At 41.9% G+C, this 19,626-nt stretch overlaps 1 protein-coding gene and 1 long non-coding RNA gene across 5 annotated transcripts in view; one reads left to right on the top strand and one right to left on the bottom strand.

Moving 5' to 3' along the window:
- DCDC2C (doublecortin domain containing 2C) overlaps nucleotides 1-19,626 on the top strand; it is a 59,568-nt gene that overhangs the window by 1,648 nt on the left and 38,294 nt on the right. For all 4 annotated transcript variants that reach the window (XR_014508958.1, XM_083431672.1, XM_083431673.1 and 1 more), the window contains exons 2-6: nucleotides 2,339-2,390; nucleotides 3,685-3,761; nucleotides 8,204-8,335; nucleotides 9,525-9,662; nucleotides 16,924-16,972. Coding sequence is in view for 3 of the 4 variants with exons in the window: in XM_083431672.1 (XP_083287798.1) it covers nucleotides 2,339-2,390; nucleotides 3,685-3,761; nucleotides 8,204-8,335; nucleotides 9,525-9,662; nucleotides 16,924-16,972 (448 nt within the window). In the remaining variant the exon portion in view is untranslated. The remainder of the gene's footprint in view (nucleotides 1-2,338; nucleotides 2,391-3,684; nucleotides 3,762-8,203; nucleotides 8,336-9,524; nucleotides 9,663-16,923; nucleotides 16,973-19,626) is intronic.
- Nucleotides 14,876-19,169, bottom strand: LOC310673457. Its single transcript, XR_014509034.1, has 3 exons — nucleotides 18,787-19,169; nucleotides 18,163-18,279; nucleotides 14,876-14,942 (listed from the first exon to the last, which is right to left on the bottom strand). It is a non-coding gene; the product is annotated as an uncharacterized lncRNA (long non-coding RNA).

Raw genomic sequence — 19,626 nt, 5'->3', positions numbered from 1 at the left:
TGAAAGGATTGTCCCTGTATTTCCTAAGAAGATAGAATTGTAGAGCCTGGAAGGGATCCAAAGGGTCATTCCTGTGCAATGCAGGAATCACAGCTAAGGAATCTCTGAGATTAACAGCCCAGCCACATTCCATTACCTAGGCTTGACACCTGAGTGTACTACACCAGAAAAAAGTGCCTATGTTGCAAAAGGTTTTGTGTCCCCCTTTCATCATGTGGACTTTGCCACCTTGATTTGATTTTGCAATTCTGGCCTTTCAGATAGCTTACACTCTTTACAGAGACTGAATGCATCCAAACCATACCTGTGTAAAGGTAAAGGGACCCCTGACCATTAGGTCCAGTCGTGACCGACTCTGGGGTTGCGGCGCTCATCTCGCTTTATCGGCCGAGGGAGCCGGCGTACAGCTTCTGAGTCATGTGGCCAGCATGACTAAGCCGCTTCTGGCGAACCAGAGCAGCACACGGAAATGCCGTTTACCTTCCCGCTGGAGCGGTACCTATTTATCTACTTGCACTTTGACATGCTTTTGAACTGCTAGGTTTGCAGGAGCTGGGACCGAGCAAGGGGAGCTCACCCCGTCGTGGGGACTCAAACCGCTGACCTTCTTATCGACAAGTCCTAGGCTCTGTGGTTTAACCCACAGCGCCACCCGAGTCCCTGTGTAGACATACCCAAATAAGGACTTGCCTCTTAATACAGGACTGAGGAACCTGTGGCGCTTCAGATGTTGCAGGACTGCTGCTTCCTTTACTCCTGATTGTTTGCCGGGCTAGGGCTGATCAGGGTTGAATGTAGTCCAAGAACATGACTCCCTGTTCATTACTCTTAATGCAAACAACTTCTTTTCCTGCTTTGTGTCTTCTCCCTTTCCAGTTCTCTTTGATGGTGTTCACTATTATGCTCCACGTTGCCAATCCTCTATCCTTCCCTCCTTCATTCCCTTGGTTACGAGCCCAAAACAAGTCTGCAGACTCTTATGATTACTTACTATTTCACTAAAGGGTGATTGAGTAAAAACATCTAAGATTTCCAACTTAAATGTGAATCTCCTGTCTGGAATACAACAGTAAAAAGCATTATACCAACGTGTTCCTGACATTGTTCTTGCTTGGTGAATTTAATGGAGGCAGAAATTGGAATCACTCACAGATAACAATTCTTTGAATACTGAAATGCAGCTTTCAAGGCCATTTATTTTAATTCTGAGCAGCGGTTTTGAGTAGGCTGTGTTTACATTCCCCTCTGTGTTGTAAGTGCAAACCCGTTTGATCAGATTTTTGTTTGAACCTACTTATGCCCTCACAAATGCAGGATGACTGCTGTTTGCATTTGTTTATTAGTGTTTCAGGGCAGAGGAAATAAAATCCATTTCCTTGCTCTTCTCAGAGTTCAATACATTCGGAGTAAACATGGAATGCAGAGGTTTCACTGTAGGTTACAAGTCTGTAAAGTGCCTATAAATTTGTGAATTTGGATGCCTGTGAAGTGACTCTTCTTATAAAGTTGAAGAATTGAAAATGACACCACACCACAGTAGATTTAGAATAAACTGAAAGATCCCAAGCATGTTCTGTTTATGGGTATGATAAAGTACAGTAACTTTACAGCATCATTTTTCATTTTTTTATGCTTAAGCATTTTCTATGAGGCAGTCATTTGTGGAAAACTTGAATGTTTCTAAAACAACAGTCTTGTAGAACCTTAAAGAGTAACAAGTTTATTATTTACTTTACTTTATTTATTTATTGAATTTATATACCACCCTATACCCCCAAGTCTCAGGGCAGTTCACAGAATAAAATCAGAATATAAACACCACAAAATACATAATCAAAATAAAAACAAAACCACCCAGGAACCCTCCCCCTCAACACATTTTAAAAGGGCATAAGATGTCAAAGGAATGTTTTTGCCTGGCGCCTAAAGGTGTATAATAAAGGCGCCAGGCAAACTTCCCTGGGGAGAGCATTCCGCAGACGAGGAGCCACTGCAGAAAAGGCCCAGTCTCGTGTTGCCACCCTCTGGACCTCTCGTGGAGGAGGCACACGAAGAGGGGCCTCAGAAGATTATCTCAGGGTCTGGGATCCCTACTTCATCTCAGTCAGTCAAAGCTTATACCATTTCTCTCCTGCTCTGAGACTTCAAAACGAGTTGCTCTTTCAAAGTCAGATGCCTGTATCTGGTGGTACAGCAGCCTCTTTTTCTGGTATTACATTTGGACTAAGAAGATTCAGATAAATCAAGGTCCTGTATTCCGTGCGGCCAAAATGTTTAACTAAATTTGTAAGCTGTTGAATAACATTTTGTTTATTCTGATTATATTTTTCCTTTTAAGTTATTTCAGTATAGGGGCAAAGAAACCTCAAAGAAAGAAGAGGGATGAGGTGGTGAGTATTTGATCAGTGGCGTTTTCATTTATTTGGCAGCAGGAAACGTTTGCTCAGTCTTCCTAGCACCAGCTCATTTAAAAAGACAAGTTCAAGGCACCTTTGAAATTATGCTAAAGTCATGCTCAACTTCCCTAAGCCCCAGCCAGCATTGCCCCAATGACCAGTGATTTTTAAATCCCTGGAGGACTGCAGGTCCCCCACCCTTCCTTTAGACCAGGGGTAGTCAACCTTTTTCATGGGTGGCACTGTGGGTTAAACCACAGAGCCTAGGACTTGCTGATCAGAAGGTCGGCGGTTTGAATCCCCGCGATGGGGTGAGCTCCTGTTGCTCAGTCCCTGCTCTTGCCAACCTAGCAGTTTGTAAGCACGTCAAAATGCAAGTAGATAAATAGGTACTGCTCCGGCGGGAAGGTAAACGGCGTTTCCGTGCACTGCTCTGGTTCGCCAGAAGTGGCTTAGTCATTCTGGCCACATGACCTGGAATCGGCTCCCTCGGCCAATAAAGCGAGATGAGTGCCGCAACCCCAGAGTCGTCTGCAACTGGACCTAATGGTCAGGGGTCCCTTTACCTTTACTTTTAGTCAACCTTTTTATACTTACCACCCACTAATGCATTTTTCTTGATGGTAAAATTTCCTTACCGCCCACCAGTGGTGCAGTAACATGTGGTATAGAACCCGCTACCGCCCACCTGGAATCCTGAAACGCCCACTAGTGGGCGCTAGGGACCAGGTTGACTACTCCTGGTTTAGGCTAACCATGATTTCTTCGAGTTTATGCAAAACTGCAAACAGCGGGTAGTTTAAAAGTGAAAGCAAAGAACCCCCACTCCCTTTCAATGCTAGTGTTTGCCCATAGAGAGACCTGTAAGTTTTGCCATGGAGTAAACAGATAGCTGTTTTAGGGAGATTTTAATCAGGAAGACAGCATTGGGGTGGAAAGGCTAACCTCTCTCCTCCCGCATACCTGCGGTCCCAATCCAGATAGTTCACAGGCATGGAACATCTGTTTTGCCTTCAAGGGAAGGAACTTCCTCATTCTGCCTGATAGTGACTCTCTTGCTGTGCCAAACAGCAACTTCAAAGGTTGCTGAAAAGGCAGTGGTTGTGACACAGCGTCAAGTGCAAATCATATATAAATTGGGACTTTAGGATCCTGGTGGATTTCTCCAACTTCTGAGCAAGTGTAGCAGTTTAAATTATATCATTTTATTTATATATACTGCCTGCTTTAATTATAAAATTTTAGAAACATGTTGCATCATACAATTTGAGTTTCACTGTTTCTGCAGATTCGACCCGTGGTCCACAGTAATATAAAAGTACCTTCCAAATGGCAATCAAACTATAATAAGCCACTAAATATTAGGTAAGTATATGGTGGTTGTTGTTGTTATTTAAAAATAGTGCATATATTATTAACAAATCCTCAGATGTTATCAATGTTCTTCTGAAATAAAAAATAACTATAAAGATGGCTAAAGTGTTTGACTAGGATCTGTGTTCAAATCCTTAGTTAGGCATGAAGTTAACCAGGTGACCTTAGGCTAGTCATTGCCTATGTCCGAAACATCACCGCTAGGCACGTCCAAAGTCCGCTTCAGGGGCTTAATTCAGCCAGCCGGTTGGTTTAATCTGGCCCCTGTGGCAGTTTATTTCCTGGGGTAAAATCCTAAGAAAACCTCAACAACTTTCGCCCTTCACTTTCATCAAATCTGGCCCTCTTTGAAAAAAGTTAGGACACCACTGCGTGGCACAAACCATGGCTTGCCATGCACAAAGACTGGGGACAAATAAACAACAATCCCCAGCTTAATGTTACCTATGAACAGGTGCAGGTAATCTTGGGCCATCTAGATGTCTCTGAGCAATTCCCATCATCCTTGGCTGTTGACCATGTGCATTGGTCTTATGGGAGTTGTAGTTCAGTAACATCCGAGGGCTGGACGTTTCCCACACTTGTCTCAGAACAAGGACTGCAAACGGGCACGACAGTCATTGCTCCCTATGTGTGCTACTGGGAAGGAGCAAAACTATTGGGGCACATTCATGGTAAACGGTTAACTGTGGTTTACCATGGTATGCACACGGGGCTGCTACCTCTCAGCCTAGCCTAGGATTGCTGTGGACAGTGCTTTTTCTCTAGAAACCTAACTCACCATGATGCTACAGTAAGTGCTACTCTTTTTAACAACAACAAAAAAGAGGTTCCAGTACTGCGTACCCTTGAGTGCCCCTTGGGGGAAAAAGCACTGGTTGTGGGGAGGGAATCATGTATGCCGTCCTGGGCTCCTTGGAGAATGGGTGGGATAAAAATACACAGAATAAATTACAGAACTTAAGTTTGTCTCCATATGAGAGAAGTTTTGCAGAGCAAGCTGCTGTCTTTAGTTCTTTTGTAGGACAAGGGAAGTAAGCAAAGTACCAAACTTTCACAGTGTTTCAGTATTCACAGCAACTAGTATTTGAACAATTTGTATTATCTGGATTGACGAGGAACATGTAAAGACGATCTAATTTTCACTTTTTCAGTCAGACGTCTGAGTTATGTCAAGAAAAAGGGCAGGGATGGGTGTGTTTAAAAGTACTTGAAAATGGGTTCGGATATCCTTGACCAGAAGGACTGACAAATACCTTCTTAAGACTATTCATATTTATTATTGGCACAATATATTTGTAAATTCATTTTAATTTAGTGTTCATGGTTTGTATCTATGCCCTGAGAATTCCACTAGATGGCCCCAAATATCCTCTGATAGCAACCTCTGTGGCTTTTAGAATTTTTGTTTTAAATATAAGCTGCCAAATATAAATATTTGACTTGAGAGTTAATCTGAAATCAAGCTGGATTTGAGTTTGTTGGTGTCTCTGGTAACGTCTCGCTCTTACATAATAGATGGTGGTTCATATTTATGGATGGGTGTTCTGTATTATTTTGTTAATACTATTGCTACAAGTCTGTCATTGCCTTTTGCTTGAACAATAAACCTATTTGTTTTGAGACCAGAATTGTATATCAGATCATGGAGTTTTGTACCTTGCAGTCTTGGGTACATAGCTGTACTAGGGATGATATTTGAATATTTATAAGATAAAAATACACACACAATAACAGTTCTTGTAATGTGAATTAAATAGCTGTTGAGGTCCTGTTACTTGTGACATTTAGGAACTGTATTCAACTAAGTTGTTACCTTTAATCAGAGTAGACTCATTGAAATTAATGAACTTAAGTCTGTGCACACATTAGTGGCTTAAAACATATTGAGGTTGCTTTCTGTGTGTGTTTTTCATACCTCTTGCTGTGCAGATTAGCATGGCTTGATGTGTATTGAAGCCATGTGCTGTATGCCCACACCAGTAAGTGGAAACTGGGTAGTGATGTCTTCACCTTATGGAATTGCCAGACTGTTTCCCCACACGGTTTCCACCCCTGGAAATTCACAAGGAAAGTTCAAATACACAGACCCAGGTTTCAATGTGACCATGTTCAAGTTGTCTTGAAGGTGGCTTGGGAGAAAGAACACCAATACGCAGTATTTCATTAGAAACTACAGGATAATTCTGGGCAAATTTATGTGTACACAGATTCAAAAATGAGTGGTGGTGGCAAAAAAGAACCAGAGTAAAATCATCATGTCTGTTAACTTCAGTGGATTTAGTAAATAGGATAAAATGGGAGAGGCAGGGGCGTTTATGCTGTCTTAATTTCTTTAGAGGAAAAGGTGGAATATAACTGCGATAAATTATTAGCTTAGAAAATCATGCAGTGCTATTCTTTGATGTAATAGGGAAGCACGTTGGAATGAAGCAGAGAGCTATAATATCAAATCCTCAAATATACTGCTAACTAGCCGGATTGTGATCTTTGCTGCCCCAGAATGAACCTTCTCATTTTCTGTCTTATCTCTCTGCAGCCTTTAGGCCAGGAGGTAACAGGTTAGAAGCAACTATGAAGTACCCTATTAGAAGCCAAATTAACCAGCTGAATGGTTAGCAGCATCTTAAAAGCTTGAGCTTTGCAGCTCTCTTAGTTTCTGTCAAGAAAAGCTAGTTTATGCATAAAAGACTTCTGGAGCAGGGTCGGCTGTAATGGGAATACTGTAGATTGGAAAGAACACCTCTGAGTCAGTCTCTCACCCCAAAAGTAATGAACCATAGCACTTGACAGACTTAAAGAGGAGCTTCATCCAGGTGATGATCAACACTGTGTTTGTAAATATACAATTAAAACCCAGGCAGCATCTAGCACAACATGTTACTATTGCTACAACAGCATATAATTAAGCGGTCCACCAAGACCCTCAGCAATTCAGAAGTGATCTGTGGGGAAAATTTTGAGAACCACTGCCATGATGTAGTTTTATTGATACACTCTGTGACGCTAAAGCAGGATGTGAAAGTAGGTTGGGGTCAAGTATACAGAGCTGGATCTTTAGCACTGCTTATATTATTGTATAGTTAAAGCCATGGTTTTCCCAGTAGTGATGTATGGAAGTGAGAGCTGGACCATAAAGAAGGCTGATCGCCGAAGAATTGATGCTTTTGAATTAAGGTGCTGGAGGAGACTCTTGAGAGTCCCATGGAGTGCAAGAAGACCAAACCTATCCATTCTTAAGGAAATCAGCCCTGAGTGCTCATTGGAAGGACAGATCCTGAAGCTGAGGTTCCAGTACTTTGGCCACCTCATGAGAAGAGAAGACTCCCTGGAAAAGACCCTGATGTTGGGAAAGATGGAGGGCACAAGGAGAAGGGACGACAGAGGACGAGATGGTTGGACAGTGTTCTCGAAGCTACAAACATGAGTTTGACCAGACTGCAGGAGGCAGTGGAAGACAGGAGTGCCTGGCATGCTCTGGTCCATGGTGTCATGAAGAGTCGGACACGACTAAACGACTAAACAACAACAACAACATACTATTGTAGTCATAGTTAACCCAGCCTTATATATCAGATGTGTTGTTTAGCTTTTCATATGAGAGAGTAGAACTACTACCCCTTTCGTAGTAACGTGCTTTAAGGAAGTTAAGAGCGGTGTTAAAAAAAATCCTTTCAGCAAATCTTGTTGCTGTATTGTGTGTGTTGGCTCTTCGTTTGATTACACTATTACTGTAGGAGGAATGATGCCCCACTACAGAGACACATTTTAAGCAGGAGAAAATAGAGGAGTGGAGATTTGGAATAGCCATTCTCCAAAAATATATAGGTACTTCAACTGGCTTAGTGTCTGTCTGTGATTTATCCAAACTTTTGCTTCTTTTCAAAGCTTTTGCAGCCCAGTTCCTAATCATATTTACTCAGAAGTAAGTCCCATTGATTTCATTTATACTTAACTTCCAGGTCAGTATACTTAAGATTACAGCTTTAGTCTCAAAGTGGTTCCATGGATCTTTGCAGGTAGAGGAAGAGCCATTTTCTAATGTGAGCTTCACTGAAGAAATCAATTGATTCTATTATCTCTTTAAAAGGATTGTGGTTTATTTCCTCTGGGGATTGTTGAGGACATCTTTTGTCGGTATAGGAGAAAGTAATTGAATTTTCAAAGGCTGTATCTTCCTTGGGTTCTCCAACTGAACGTATTTCACTTTTGTTTCCCCTATCATGTCAGATGGAAATGGGTGAAAATATACAATACTATCTGATGAGTTAAAATGTTTTCTCGGAGAGGTCGAGATTTGAAGCTTGTCCCTGAAATGTAACTAGCTGGATTCCTAATGAAACATATTCTTATCAAAGTAATTTTCTAAATACAATATTTTTTTCCAGAAGTTTCCTTACTTAAAATAGCTTGTTCACATGTCTTTTTGATAGTGTTTTCACAAACGGAGACATGTTGATACCGCCTGTGAAAATTCTCCTCCCCAAGTTCACGCTGAAAAGTTGGAACGGTGTCCTTGGACTGATAAATGAAAAAGTATCTTCTCGCTCTGGAGGTATCCATAGGTAATAATAATAATAATAATAATAATAATAATAATAATAATAATATCTTTATTGTCATTGCCCCCTTCGGGGACAACGAAATTACTTGACTGCTCCATAAAAACACTAATTAAACAATACAATATAATACAGCAAGGGAGATTAGATGACTTTCAAAGTCCGGGCTTCCCATTCAGGGCCGAGATCGCTCTGGAGAAGAAGCTGTTCTTGAGACGGCTCGTTCTTGTCTTCATCGTCCTGTATCTCCGTCCCAACGGCAAGAGCTCAAAGAGACAGTGACCAGGATGCGATGGATCTTTTACTATGTCCAGTGCCTTCCTATGGCACCTTGTGGCATAAATCTGCTCTAAGGTGGAGAGTGGGCAGCCAACAATGCTCTCTGCTGCCTTAACAACCCTGCACAACCCCATCCTGTCCTGGGTAGTACAGCTTCCGTACCACAACTTCTAAAGACAGCGGTGGGAGTACACCAGATGCAGAGTAGACGGGATTGTATACACAGCCTTAGATTACCTTAAAAGCAGCTGAGTCACATTCATAGTGACTACTAGCTATTGAAGCAAGACAGCAAGTATCTGAAGGCCAACTCCTGAGGAGCAACAGCAAGAGAGGTATATTGCCCACATGCCCTACTTGTGGGCTTTCTATAGTTATTTGGGTGGCCAGCATTGTGTCTGCCCTGGGCAAGTGTAGTCTTCATGGGTGTAGCCAAGATTTTTTTTGGGGGGGGGAGCCTTTTGTTAGGCAGAGGGCCTTCTCGGTGGTGGCGCCTGCCCTGTAGAACGCCCTCCCATCAGATATCAAGGAAATAAACAACTATCTTGACTTTTAGAAGACATCTGAAGGCAACCCTGTTTAGGGAATTTTTTAATGTTTATTCTGTTTTTAATCAGTTGGGAGCTGATTATTGAGGGCAAGACTCTTGTTTGGGACGGGGCAGAACCTCAGTTATGTATTTTTATTTATTTGTATTGATTTAGGAGGGGTAGCTGCCTTTCCTTGCCTCCCCCTTGGCTACGCCCTGGTAGCCTTTGAAAATTGCTTCAGAAAAATGGGACCAATTTTCTTGGTTTTTCCAAAGTTATAATTAAACAAGCTGCTAGTAGAGCTGATAATTATGCACACTGGAGGGACTGTGTTCTGTTGATAGGTATAATATACTTACTTTTTCAATATGCATTTCTTACAGGCTGTTTACATTAAATGGCCAGTCTGTACATGGATCTGATGAGCTAGAACATAACCATTTTTACGTTGCATGCGGCAAAGAAAAATTTCAGCCTTTGCCGTACTGGCAGCATCCTAGAGTTCCAGAAGATATTCAGCGGTGAGCACAATATTAATGATATAACTTAATTGATGTTACATTGCTGGGATATTAAAAACTGACATTATACCTCCTGTCACCCCCCCAACTCCCCCCCCCCCACTTTGCTTGGGTTGGTATAAGTATTTTGCTAATATGGATTTCAGCCCTTTTAGCGGAAGTTAGTGTTGCTAAATTGTTGCTAAATTGTTCCAAATTCTATTGAAATCTGTATACATTAAGCACCTGAGTCCTGTTAAACCGTCTTAGAATGTTGCTTTCTTTATTGTAGGGAGTTTTTAGAGACAGGACGAACCCTTGTTTTCTTAGGCATTCGATAGATTGACTTTCATATTCATGTCACTTGGGATTTAAGTGCTAAGCATTTTTTGGGGGGGTTCTTTTAATGGGAAAGGGCAAACGCAATAGGACAAGTGACTTCATAATAGTTGAGATGCACAGGAAATATGAAATGGTTTGGAAAGGTTTACATATATTGAAAGCAGCAGCTTGAGCCCACAGCAATCCCATTGCCTCAAATGATTGGTTCATAGCACTTCTATTTTACACCTGTGGCATTTATTTATTTATTTATTTATATTTTTATTAATTTTCCTTTTCATAACATTTAAATACATCCTTGTTATTCACATATGTTTTTGCTTATATGAGCTAATCGACTTCCCTCCCTCCCGTCTAATGGTTTCCCTAATTCCCTAAGTGTTGTTAACTGTTTACAAATTTCCTTCAAATATTGTACAAATTTATTCCAATCTTTTTGGAAGGCTTGATCGCGCTGGTTTTGGATTTTCCCGGTCAGTTTCGCCAGTTCTGCATATTCCACCATCTTCATCTGCCACTCTTCTATTGTTGGTCATTCCTGCTGCTTCCATTTTTGGGCTAAAAGAATCCTTGCGGCCATTGTTGCATACATAAATAATTTCTGATCTTTTTTCAGGATTTCTTCACCTACTATACCCAATAAAAATGCTTCTGGTTGTTTTTTTTAAAAAATGTACTTTTGTACATTTTCTTTAACTCATTATATATCATTTCCCAGTAAGTATTACTTTACTTCATGTCCACCACATATGATAGAAATTTCCATCCTTTTCTTTACATTTCCTTATTTCTAGTCTTATACATTTTAGCACATTTAGTTGGTGTTATATACCTTCTATACATCATTATCATAACCTTTTGTTTTAAAGCACCACAGGCAGTAAATTGAATTCCTTTGTTCCATAACTTTCCCCATAACTCTTAAGTGAATATTATAACCAAAATCCTTAGCCCATTTTGGATATGTTTACATTTCATGCTAAACCATGTCTTAGCACTGCACACACTGGTTGGGCTTCCACCCCACCCCTGCCTTTCCTGCCCTCCTTGAATCCACCTGTAAAAAACATAGACACACAAATCCAGCCACTGTAGTCTGTTAAGGATTTCTGGGAATTGTAACTCTGTGAAGAGTAAACTACAATGCCCAGAATTCTTTGAGAGAGAGAGAGAGAGAGAGAGAGAGAGAGAGAGAATGTGCTTTAAAGGCATAGTGTGTACACACTCCTAGTAGGAGCACTTTGGCAGCTCTGGCTGCCAATTTCATTTAAATTTAGTCATTGCATTCAAACCCAGGATCGTGGTTTTATCACTAACCTCTGTGGTTTACCACTAACCTCTGTGGTTCTGAAGCTGGCTTGTTCTTACAGAGACCTTACATTTTAGTATTTATATCAGGCTTCCTCAACCTCGGCCCTCCAGATGTTTTGAGACTGCAATTCCCATCATCCCTGACCACTGGTCCTGCTAGCTAGGGATCATGGGAGTTGTAGGCCAAAAACATCTGGAGGGCCGAGGCTGAGGAAGCCTGATTTATATCATAGAGGTGATAGATCCTGCATGGTAGTAAAATCGATGAGGAGCAAATTATAGATCTACTTCAGTGCAAATCTTCAATGAATAAAGTGCATCATGGTTTGATTCCTCCCCCTTTTTATTTTTGCGGGAAGAAGTTTTTAAACTGTTAAAAGTTTTTAAACTGAGCATAGTTAGTGGAAACCACTAACTACCATCAAAGTAACAGGGCAGGGGGTGCAAAACAAACCCAGAAAACCATAGGGAACTTGATCTTGCAGACAGCGCAGCACAAGAGATACTACTTTGTGAAAGAATTGAAGAATGTTGGATTCATTTCAATGGATCTGTCTACTAGCCAGCAGCTATTAGGATCTCTTCTTCACTGTTTTTTTTTCCAGACCTCCTTTTTTCCCCTTTGTGGAAGAATCAAGCAGTGAGTCTGAGCTATTACAGCTGCTCCCCCCCCCTTTCAGAGCTCTTGCTCTGACTGGACACAGGAAGAGAGCTGGATGTGTTGAAAGCATAGCGCAACTCTTGTGTTCACTGCTCTGGCCTGGCTGCCTCTCTGAGTGAACTTGCTTGAGGAACATAGGATTCACAGAACAGTTGGAAAGGGGATCCCAAGGGTCGTTGAGTCCAACTTGCTGCAGTGCAGTAATCTCAACTAAAGCATCCATAACAGATGACCATTCAGCCTCTGCTTATGAAAGTACCACCTAAGTCAGGCATCCCCAAACTTGGCCCTCCAGATGTTTTGGGACTACAATCCCCATCATCCCTGACCATTGGTCCTGTTAGCTAGGGATGGTGGGAGTTGTAGTCCCAAAACAGCTGGAGGGCCACGTGTGGGAATGCCTGACCTAAGTCAACAGAAATGTGGATGTGATGGCCTGGGAATCGGATTCAGAGGCTGAACCTGAGGAATCCCAGCCTGCACAGGAGTCCCTGCCTCTGGGACCAGCTGAGCCGGGGCTGGGGCTTGAACCTGAAGGGCCCTCACCTGTGCCGAATCCTCTGGAGCAGACACCAGCTGAATCTGCTCTGGCTCCGGAAGTGATCGAGGACCCATTGCCTGCAGGTGCTCCACTCTCAGCCCCGTCAGGGGAAGGTGAGGTTGCCTCTGGGTCCGGTAACCCTCCAGCCTCTCCTGAGCTGCAGAGGCTCAGGGCAGAGAGGCGGAGGGAACTAAGTTCTCGCAGGAGTAGTGCTCGCCTCCAGGCCAGGAGAGGCGAGTCACCTGTGGACTGGACCGCTCTATGCCTGGGGGCAGATAAAAGCCAGCCAGCTCAGTCCCAGCTTGCGGGAGCAACATTGTTGGTAACCTGTTCTTGCCGGCACCCTGTCCTGCTCTTCTGCCAGAGTTCCTGACCACACCTGACTCCTTGCCTTGGACCCCGCTTCAGCCTTGACGGACAGCCTCCATACCACACCCTCGACCTCGGCCTGGACTCGGACCATGCCACACGGTAACCCTCCGGGACCAGCACAGTGGAAGAGATTTGTAGGCTTGTTTCAACCTGGCCAGCATCCTTTGCAGGCACACTGAAGGCATGTTCTAGAAGCCTCTATGCCATAGTGTCTATAGCGTTGCGCCCTGCAGAGCCAGAGGGCTCACAGGAGTTTGGGTTTTGCAGAAGAACCAAGGAAAAAGTCTAAAACGCCAGAGTGACCACTTCCAGTGTTTTTATTGAAGAGCACCTGTGGGACGGACTCCACAGCAAGGAGATGGCTTAGTCCAGTGAGGGACTGTCCGCACCCAAGCTAAGATGCATACATTCATTATACAATGGAATAGCATTTGTCAAACGGGAAAACAGGTGGCAAATGCCCAAACACTGCCAATGTTTCTCCTCTTTGTGCCCAACCTCCCAGGCCCACAGATAAGGGTACCATCCAAGCTGGCCAATTAGTGGAGATCATAGCAAGCTATGTATGAGCTCCATGCTACAGCTTACTACCAATTAAGGATGGGGTCATCTTGAGTACCAGAATGGCGTAAGCAGAGCACCTGGAACAGTCCACCATGGAGCTGGCACCTGGTGGGATCTCTTCTTTGCTCTTTTGCCCCTCAGCAACTGTTATCTAGCCATATTGACTTGAATTAGTTCAGATGGCCAAGTATTTTCCCATTGTTTTTATTCCATCCCACAGTAATGTTTGTTATCTCACCACAGTTTACTTTCTGTGTCTGAAGCTGGTTTTGAAGTGATTAGACATCCTTTCATCATACGTCAATAACTCTCTCACAATGTTGGGAGAGTTTTCTTGGTCTGTGATTCAGGTTTTGTTTCCACCTTTCATACTGATCCAATTAGGCTTGTGTAAAATAAAACAGATATTCTTAGTGTTTGTTCCCCAACCTAAATGCCTTCATCTCTTTGCTTATGAGGTTATGGTTGAGGGCAGCTCATTTTCAGGAAACACTTGTCATAGAGCATTCTTTAATGTATTTCCATTTGCTCTGATTTAGCTCAAGAGTTAAATCCTGAAGGTCCATTCCTGAAGGTCAGTCAGACCATCTTGTTAGAATGCTTCTCTTTTTTTGCCCCAGTCACTCTCTATCAGATTCCTTTAGCTGAGAGACATCAGGTGACTGACTTCTTGGAGCTCTGCCCACACTTTCATTAAGCCTCCTTATCTTGATATAGGCCTTGACTTAGATCCTTCTTTGTAAAAGTTATTCACATTCTCTCGCTCTCTACTTAAATGCAGTCATACCTCAGGTTACAGACGCTTCAGGTTGCATTTTTTCGGGTTTCGGATGCGCCAAAACCCGTAGTACTGGAATGGGTTACTTCCAGGTTTCGGTGGTTGCGCATGCACAGAAGCGCTAAATCATGCTTTGCGCATGAGCGCCGAATCACAACCTGTGCATGCGCAGATGCACCGCTGCGGGTTGCGAATGCTGCGGGTTGTGAACGTGCATCCCGCACGGATCACGTTCTCAACCCGAGCGTCCACTGTAATGGTTATTCATTCGTTTTGTACTCGGGGTTATGCCCAGTGTGTTTTTGTTTTGTTTCTTGTTTTATGTGTGTGTGTGTGTGGGCGCAACTTTTGTGCATAAGCTCTGGACTTTGTAGAAAGCTACAAAGGGGCTGAGTTGCACAGTTGTGCTAACTACAGCCTTACTATTTTCAGCCATGGTTATAAATAGAAAGGCAGTCTGTCCCACCAATTAAGCTTATTGCTTCAGCTGAGTGTAAACTCTTCCTAGAAACTGCAGTCGTGAGCGACAGTACATGATCCAGGCAGGCAGTGGCCTTGTTTCTGTAAATATAATAAGAGCTGCATTTTTATTTTTATTTTGTTTAAAACTCATGGCAGAATTATTGACAGCAGATTTGATTCACTTGGCAAATGCTTCTGACATAGAGGTCAACAGCTTTCTCTTTCTCTTATAAAATAGGGCAGTATTCCTTCTTTACATCCACAGGTTTGCTGCATTAGACAGAAAGTGTGGTCTGTGATGTATTCCAATATCCTGAGTAAATTAGTTTTCATGTTTAAAAATATATAGTATGCATAGTTTATAGAGAAGCTTTTGAATATGTCTTCCTTCAGTCTTCCTTTTTCCTGTTTCTCCAGTTTCCGCGCCCCATGTTTTTTTATTTAAAAAAAAAAGAATCATGGATATAAAATCAATTATGTCTCATCAATAGATGTTATGAAATATTCTTAATTTGCACAGTTTATTCCAACTGCAGAATCTGGGGTCCTTTCTCGCAGAATTTACAAAATTTGAGGCACAGAATACATAGGCTGACTGTGTGTAGTCACTCCCTGCTTTTGGCACTGCATAGGATAAATAAATTGTAATTCTGTACCTATCTGTGCAGACAGTTTTTTTTTTTGAAAATAATATTTATTACTTTTCCAACATTTTAAACACTACAGCACAAAAAAACACAAAAAAACATCAATACAATACAATACAAAAGCACTACATATCACTAACACATTAAACTAACAAAACCAAACAAGAACAGTTTAAAACACCTCAAACAATTTCAATATCTTATCTTTCATTCACTTATTTCACCGACCTCCTCACACCTCCCTTTTTGTATTCTACTTCTATCAATTGTTTCAGCAATTCCTTTCCATCTCCCTCTGTTTTCTATCCTATAATTATCTTAACACATTCTAGCCTTATTTTTTCCTTTAATATTCTGTTAATCTATTTATACTTAAATCCTTATAACATTTCTACCAAAGCCATATAACTTCATTCCAACATTCTTCTAACATTCATTAATTTTACAGTATTTCTGTAAGTAGTCTTTAAACTTTTTCCAGTCTTCTTCCACTGACTCTTCTCCCTGGTCTCGGATTCTGCCAGTCATTTCCGCAAGTTCCATATAGTCCATCAACTTCATCTGCTATTCTTCCTGGGTGGGTAGATCTTGTGTCTTCCAATACTTCGCGATAAGTATTCTTGCTGCCTGTCTGTGCAGACATTTGTCTCACTGAAGCCAGAAACTATGGTTGCCTGCCCTAAATTATTGTAGCCCTACTTTTGTGTTCAGTTTCAAGAAAAAGTTAGAAGATCGTTTTGTTCTTTGTTTTTTCAATTGCTGCTGCCTAAGAACTGTCTAAACATTACCTGGCACAGTCTCTAGTAATCACTCCCTTCAGAAGCAAAATGTTTGCACCCTTAAAAAAGTAGTATACATCCATTGAGAATTCAGTGACATTTGTAACTTCAAGAAGCCAACTGGATTTTGGTGCCTCTTAGAAGAATAAATGACGGTGGAAGCATTTACATGCTTCCAGATATCGATAAACGGTTTTCTAAGCAGAAAGAACATGCCTAGGGGAAGTTGTAGGAAGGAGGCTTCTACCCATAGCTACTCATCACATTGTTTGTGGACTATCTAAGTTAAGCACCAAGCACCAAAGGATTTGAACCAGGAGTGTTAGAGACTGTGCAATAGTTCCTTAGTTGTTATCACTAAGAGTGAGTGAGCTGCAGGTGCTTACAGCCTGCAGAGTTTTGAGTTCACTTGATTCCTGAGTCTTTAGGGGCAGCCCACCTTATTGGTCCACCATCCTGGACCAATACAGAGAACTACCGGCATATTGACTGTTTTCAGAACAGTGCAAAACATCAAACCAAGCAATATGTCCTGGTTTGTCTGTGGGCAATTGGTTATTGCCTGAGATAGACCTGTCATTATCACGTAGACTAGGGATGGCTAACCTGCGATTCTTTGGATGCTGTTGATCTACAGCTCCCGTCATCCCTGACCATTGGTCATGCTGGCTAGGGCTGATGAGAGTCAGAATCCATATGGGCAATACTTAAGTTTGTACTACCTTTCAGGATAACGGCATTTTAAAACAAGGTGGTTGTACTAACAATATTGGGCTTTACACTTATAAATATTCACATTAAGTAAATTACACTTTATATTTTTAGGTATTATTCTAACACACCTGGACCTCTAGAAAGACCCCCTCCGAAGAAGGTAAGATTATCTATAATGGCTTTTAAACATTCTTATATTCTCTCCTCTCCTCGCATTTAAAAACGCTGCATCAACAGCTGCTCACTGTCGAACGGACAAGTTTCGGATGAATTCAAGTTGGGCACATCCAAATGGATTTCAATCTCTGGCCCAACTTCAAGGATTTGCAAGGCTCTGCAGTCTACATGGAGCTCTGCGTGGACAAAGTGTGTGAATTACGATACAGTGGTACCTCTGGTTACGAACTTAATTCATTCCAGAGGTCCATTCTTAACCTGAAACCGTTCTTAACCTGAGGTACCACTTTAGCTAATGGGGCCACCACACGATTTCTGTTCTCATCCTGAGGTAAAGTTCTTAACCCAAGGTACTGCTTCCGGGTTAGCAGAATCTGTAACCCAAAGTGTTTGTAACCCAAGGTGTTTGTAACCTGAGGTACCACTGTAGTTGGGATCCAATGAACTGCATGGCTCAGTCTGTGCTGTGAAGGAGATATTGCCTGCTGGCTCCCCGGCCACAGTTCCAACTGCGTTCATTACTGAGATAGCTTTGAACAGCAGATTGTGATATGCCAGAGATCTCATCTTCAAAGGTGTGTGTGTGTGTGTGTGTGTGTGTGTGTATACGTGGAACCAAAAATCCTAGGGCATGCTTAAACTGTTAAGTGTGGTTAAAGTACCATCCTTTTCCGTGTATAAGACTATGCTTTTTTAAATGTTCAAAATCTGGGCTCGTCTTATACACGGATAGTATCTTCCCCCCATTTTTTTAATCAGAGTCCCCAAAAATAGAGGGTGTCTTATGCATGGGGGCGTCGTATAGATGGAAAAATACGTTACCTCTTTGAATCCTACCCATTGCCATTAGCAAGAAAGGCAATGACCATTTCACGGTCGTCCAGTATGTGTGCAACCATTCAAATGCACATCACCACAACCTGGAAGTGGCCAGAAAAGGCGTGGGACAGGGGCAGAGCTGGCTTATGCATACTCTACTGGCACGTGGTGGGGTGTGTGTCTGTCTTCCCACCTTCTTGTTTCATTTTCCTTGTAATGTGTGATTTGCAATACATTTATCACAGTCTGTTTCCCTGCAAAATTTCTTTGCACTACAATAATACTTTATTTCAAAATTGTCTCCTTTTAATAGCTAATACACAAATAAGAAGGAAAAAAATCTATTTAAAATACCTTCGATTGTGTTTGAACACTATAGTCTTGTTCTTTATATTATTATAGGCTTTAGGCCATTTTTTTTTCATGTGGGTGAATCTTATAGTTATCAGAATTACCTGAGTTTGGAATTATCTGTAATAAGAAGAAGTAAATCATGAAGAAGAAATGTTCTTAATGTGAGACGGCAAACAGTAAAAAGAAGCAACTTTTATTAAAGAATGTGAGTTGCCTAAAGCCGCTAAGTTTTGGGTTGAACTGAGTTTGCACGAGGTATTTTTTCTCAGTCCTAATCATGCTCAGCCACTAGACTAGGGGGTCACCAACTTTTTGGACCAGCGAGCACATTCTGAGTTTTGAGAGACTGCTGTGGGCTCCAGTCACAAAATGGCGGCGGGGGGGGGGGGAATAACTCAGTATGGCTGCTGGTGGGAGGCATGGTGTCTCACACAAAATTAGAGAGGGGACAGTCATGGTAAAGCTTTCCCCTAATTGCATTTCAATACCAGAAGAGGCTTAACCTGTTGAGTTTCTGCCTGCCTGTACAGCTGTTAAAGGCAAATATGCTTTTCTCCAGTGCCAACCTTGAACAATAGTCCAGACTGTCACTTAAATGGGAGAGATCCCCGTAAAAGAACTTACTTCTGAGTAGACCTGGATACCATTGGACTGTAACTTAACTGTACAGTGAATACTTAATGAGTGCTTGGTCTTTAGCTGCCTAAAGCTCTCTGCAAAGTGAATCACATTTGCCTTTTGTGGAGATTCGTATTGCCTGACGTTCAAAAGCCTCACTTTTAAAGTGCCTTTGGAGTGATGAGGGTATTTGGTTCTAGTGATGTCATAAAGGCACTAGCCAGCAGTCAGCCCTTAGCAGTCAATCATACACCTGTAGTCTTCTATTTGGGATATGTTTTCACAGCCACCAAAGCAAAAACACCCACCTCATTCTGAAAATGCTATGACTAAACAGTCGGTAGTTGCAATCCTGTATCCACATACCTTGGATCAAGCCCTGCTAACTTCAGTGGGGCTTATTTTTGACTTGATATATAGGTTTGCTTGCTTCGTTGGGTCAGACTTGCATGTGAAACCTTATTTGTCCTATAAAAGACATCCTTATCAATATTGCTTTTTATTGACTGAAAGGAAGGCGAGTTATAGGTCTTCTCACCCAATATTTCCTTGTTTGCACATTTTGTTTTAAACTTTGTATACTGCTTTTCACCAAAAAGCAACATTTAACTAAAATAGCAACATAATGTAGTAATATAACACTTTGTCATTTTCTTGGAAAGGAAGTAAAGAGTTACAACTTGTTTGCTTGTTTGTGTGTTCAGATATATAGCCCTCTTATCATATGGGCTTAAGATGGATAGTAATGTATTAGGTTTTAAAAGTTATATAATTAAATTCAGAGCAGCAGTGGGGAACTTCTGGCCTGCAGGCCTAATCCAGCCAGCCACATCCTTCAAGCTGCTC

The sequence above is a fragment of the Podarcis tiliguerta genome (genome assembly GCF_965153285.1).
Source record: "Podarcis tiliguerta genome assembly, chromosome: 3".
In the NCBI taxonomy this organism is placed as follows: Eukaryota; Metazoa; Chordata; class Lepidosauria; order Squamata; family Lacertidae; genus Podarcis; species Podarcis tiliguerta.
Note: the sequence above shows the minus strand (reverse complement) of the source record. Positions and strands in the feature narration are given on the sequence as shown.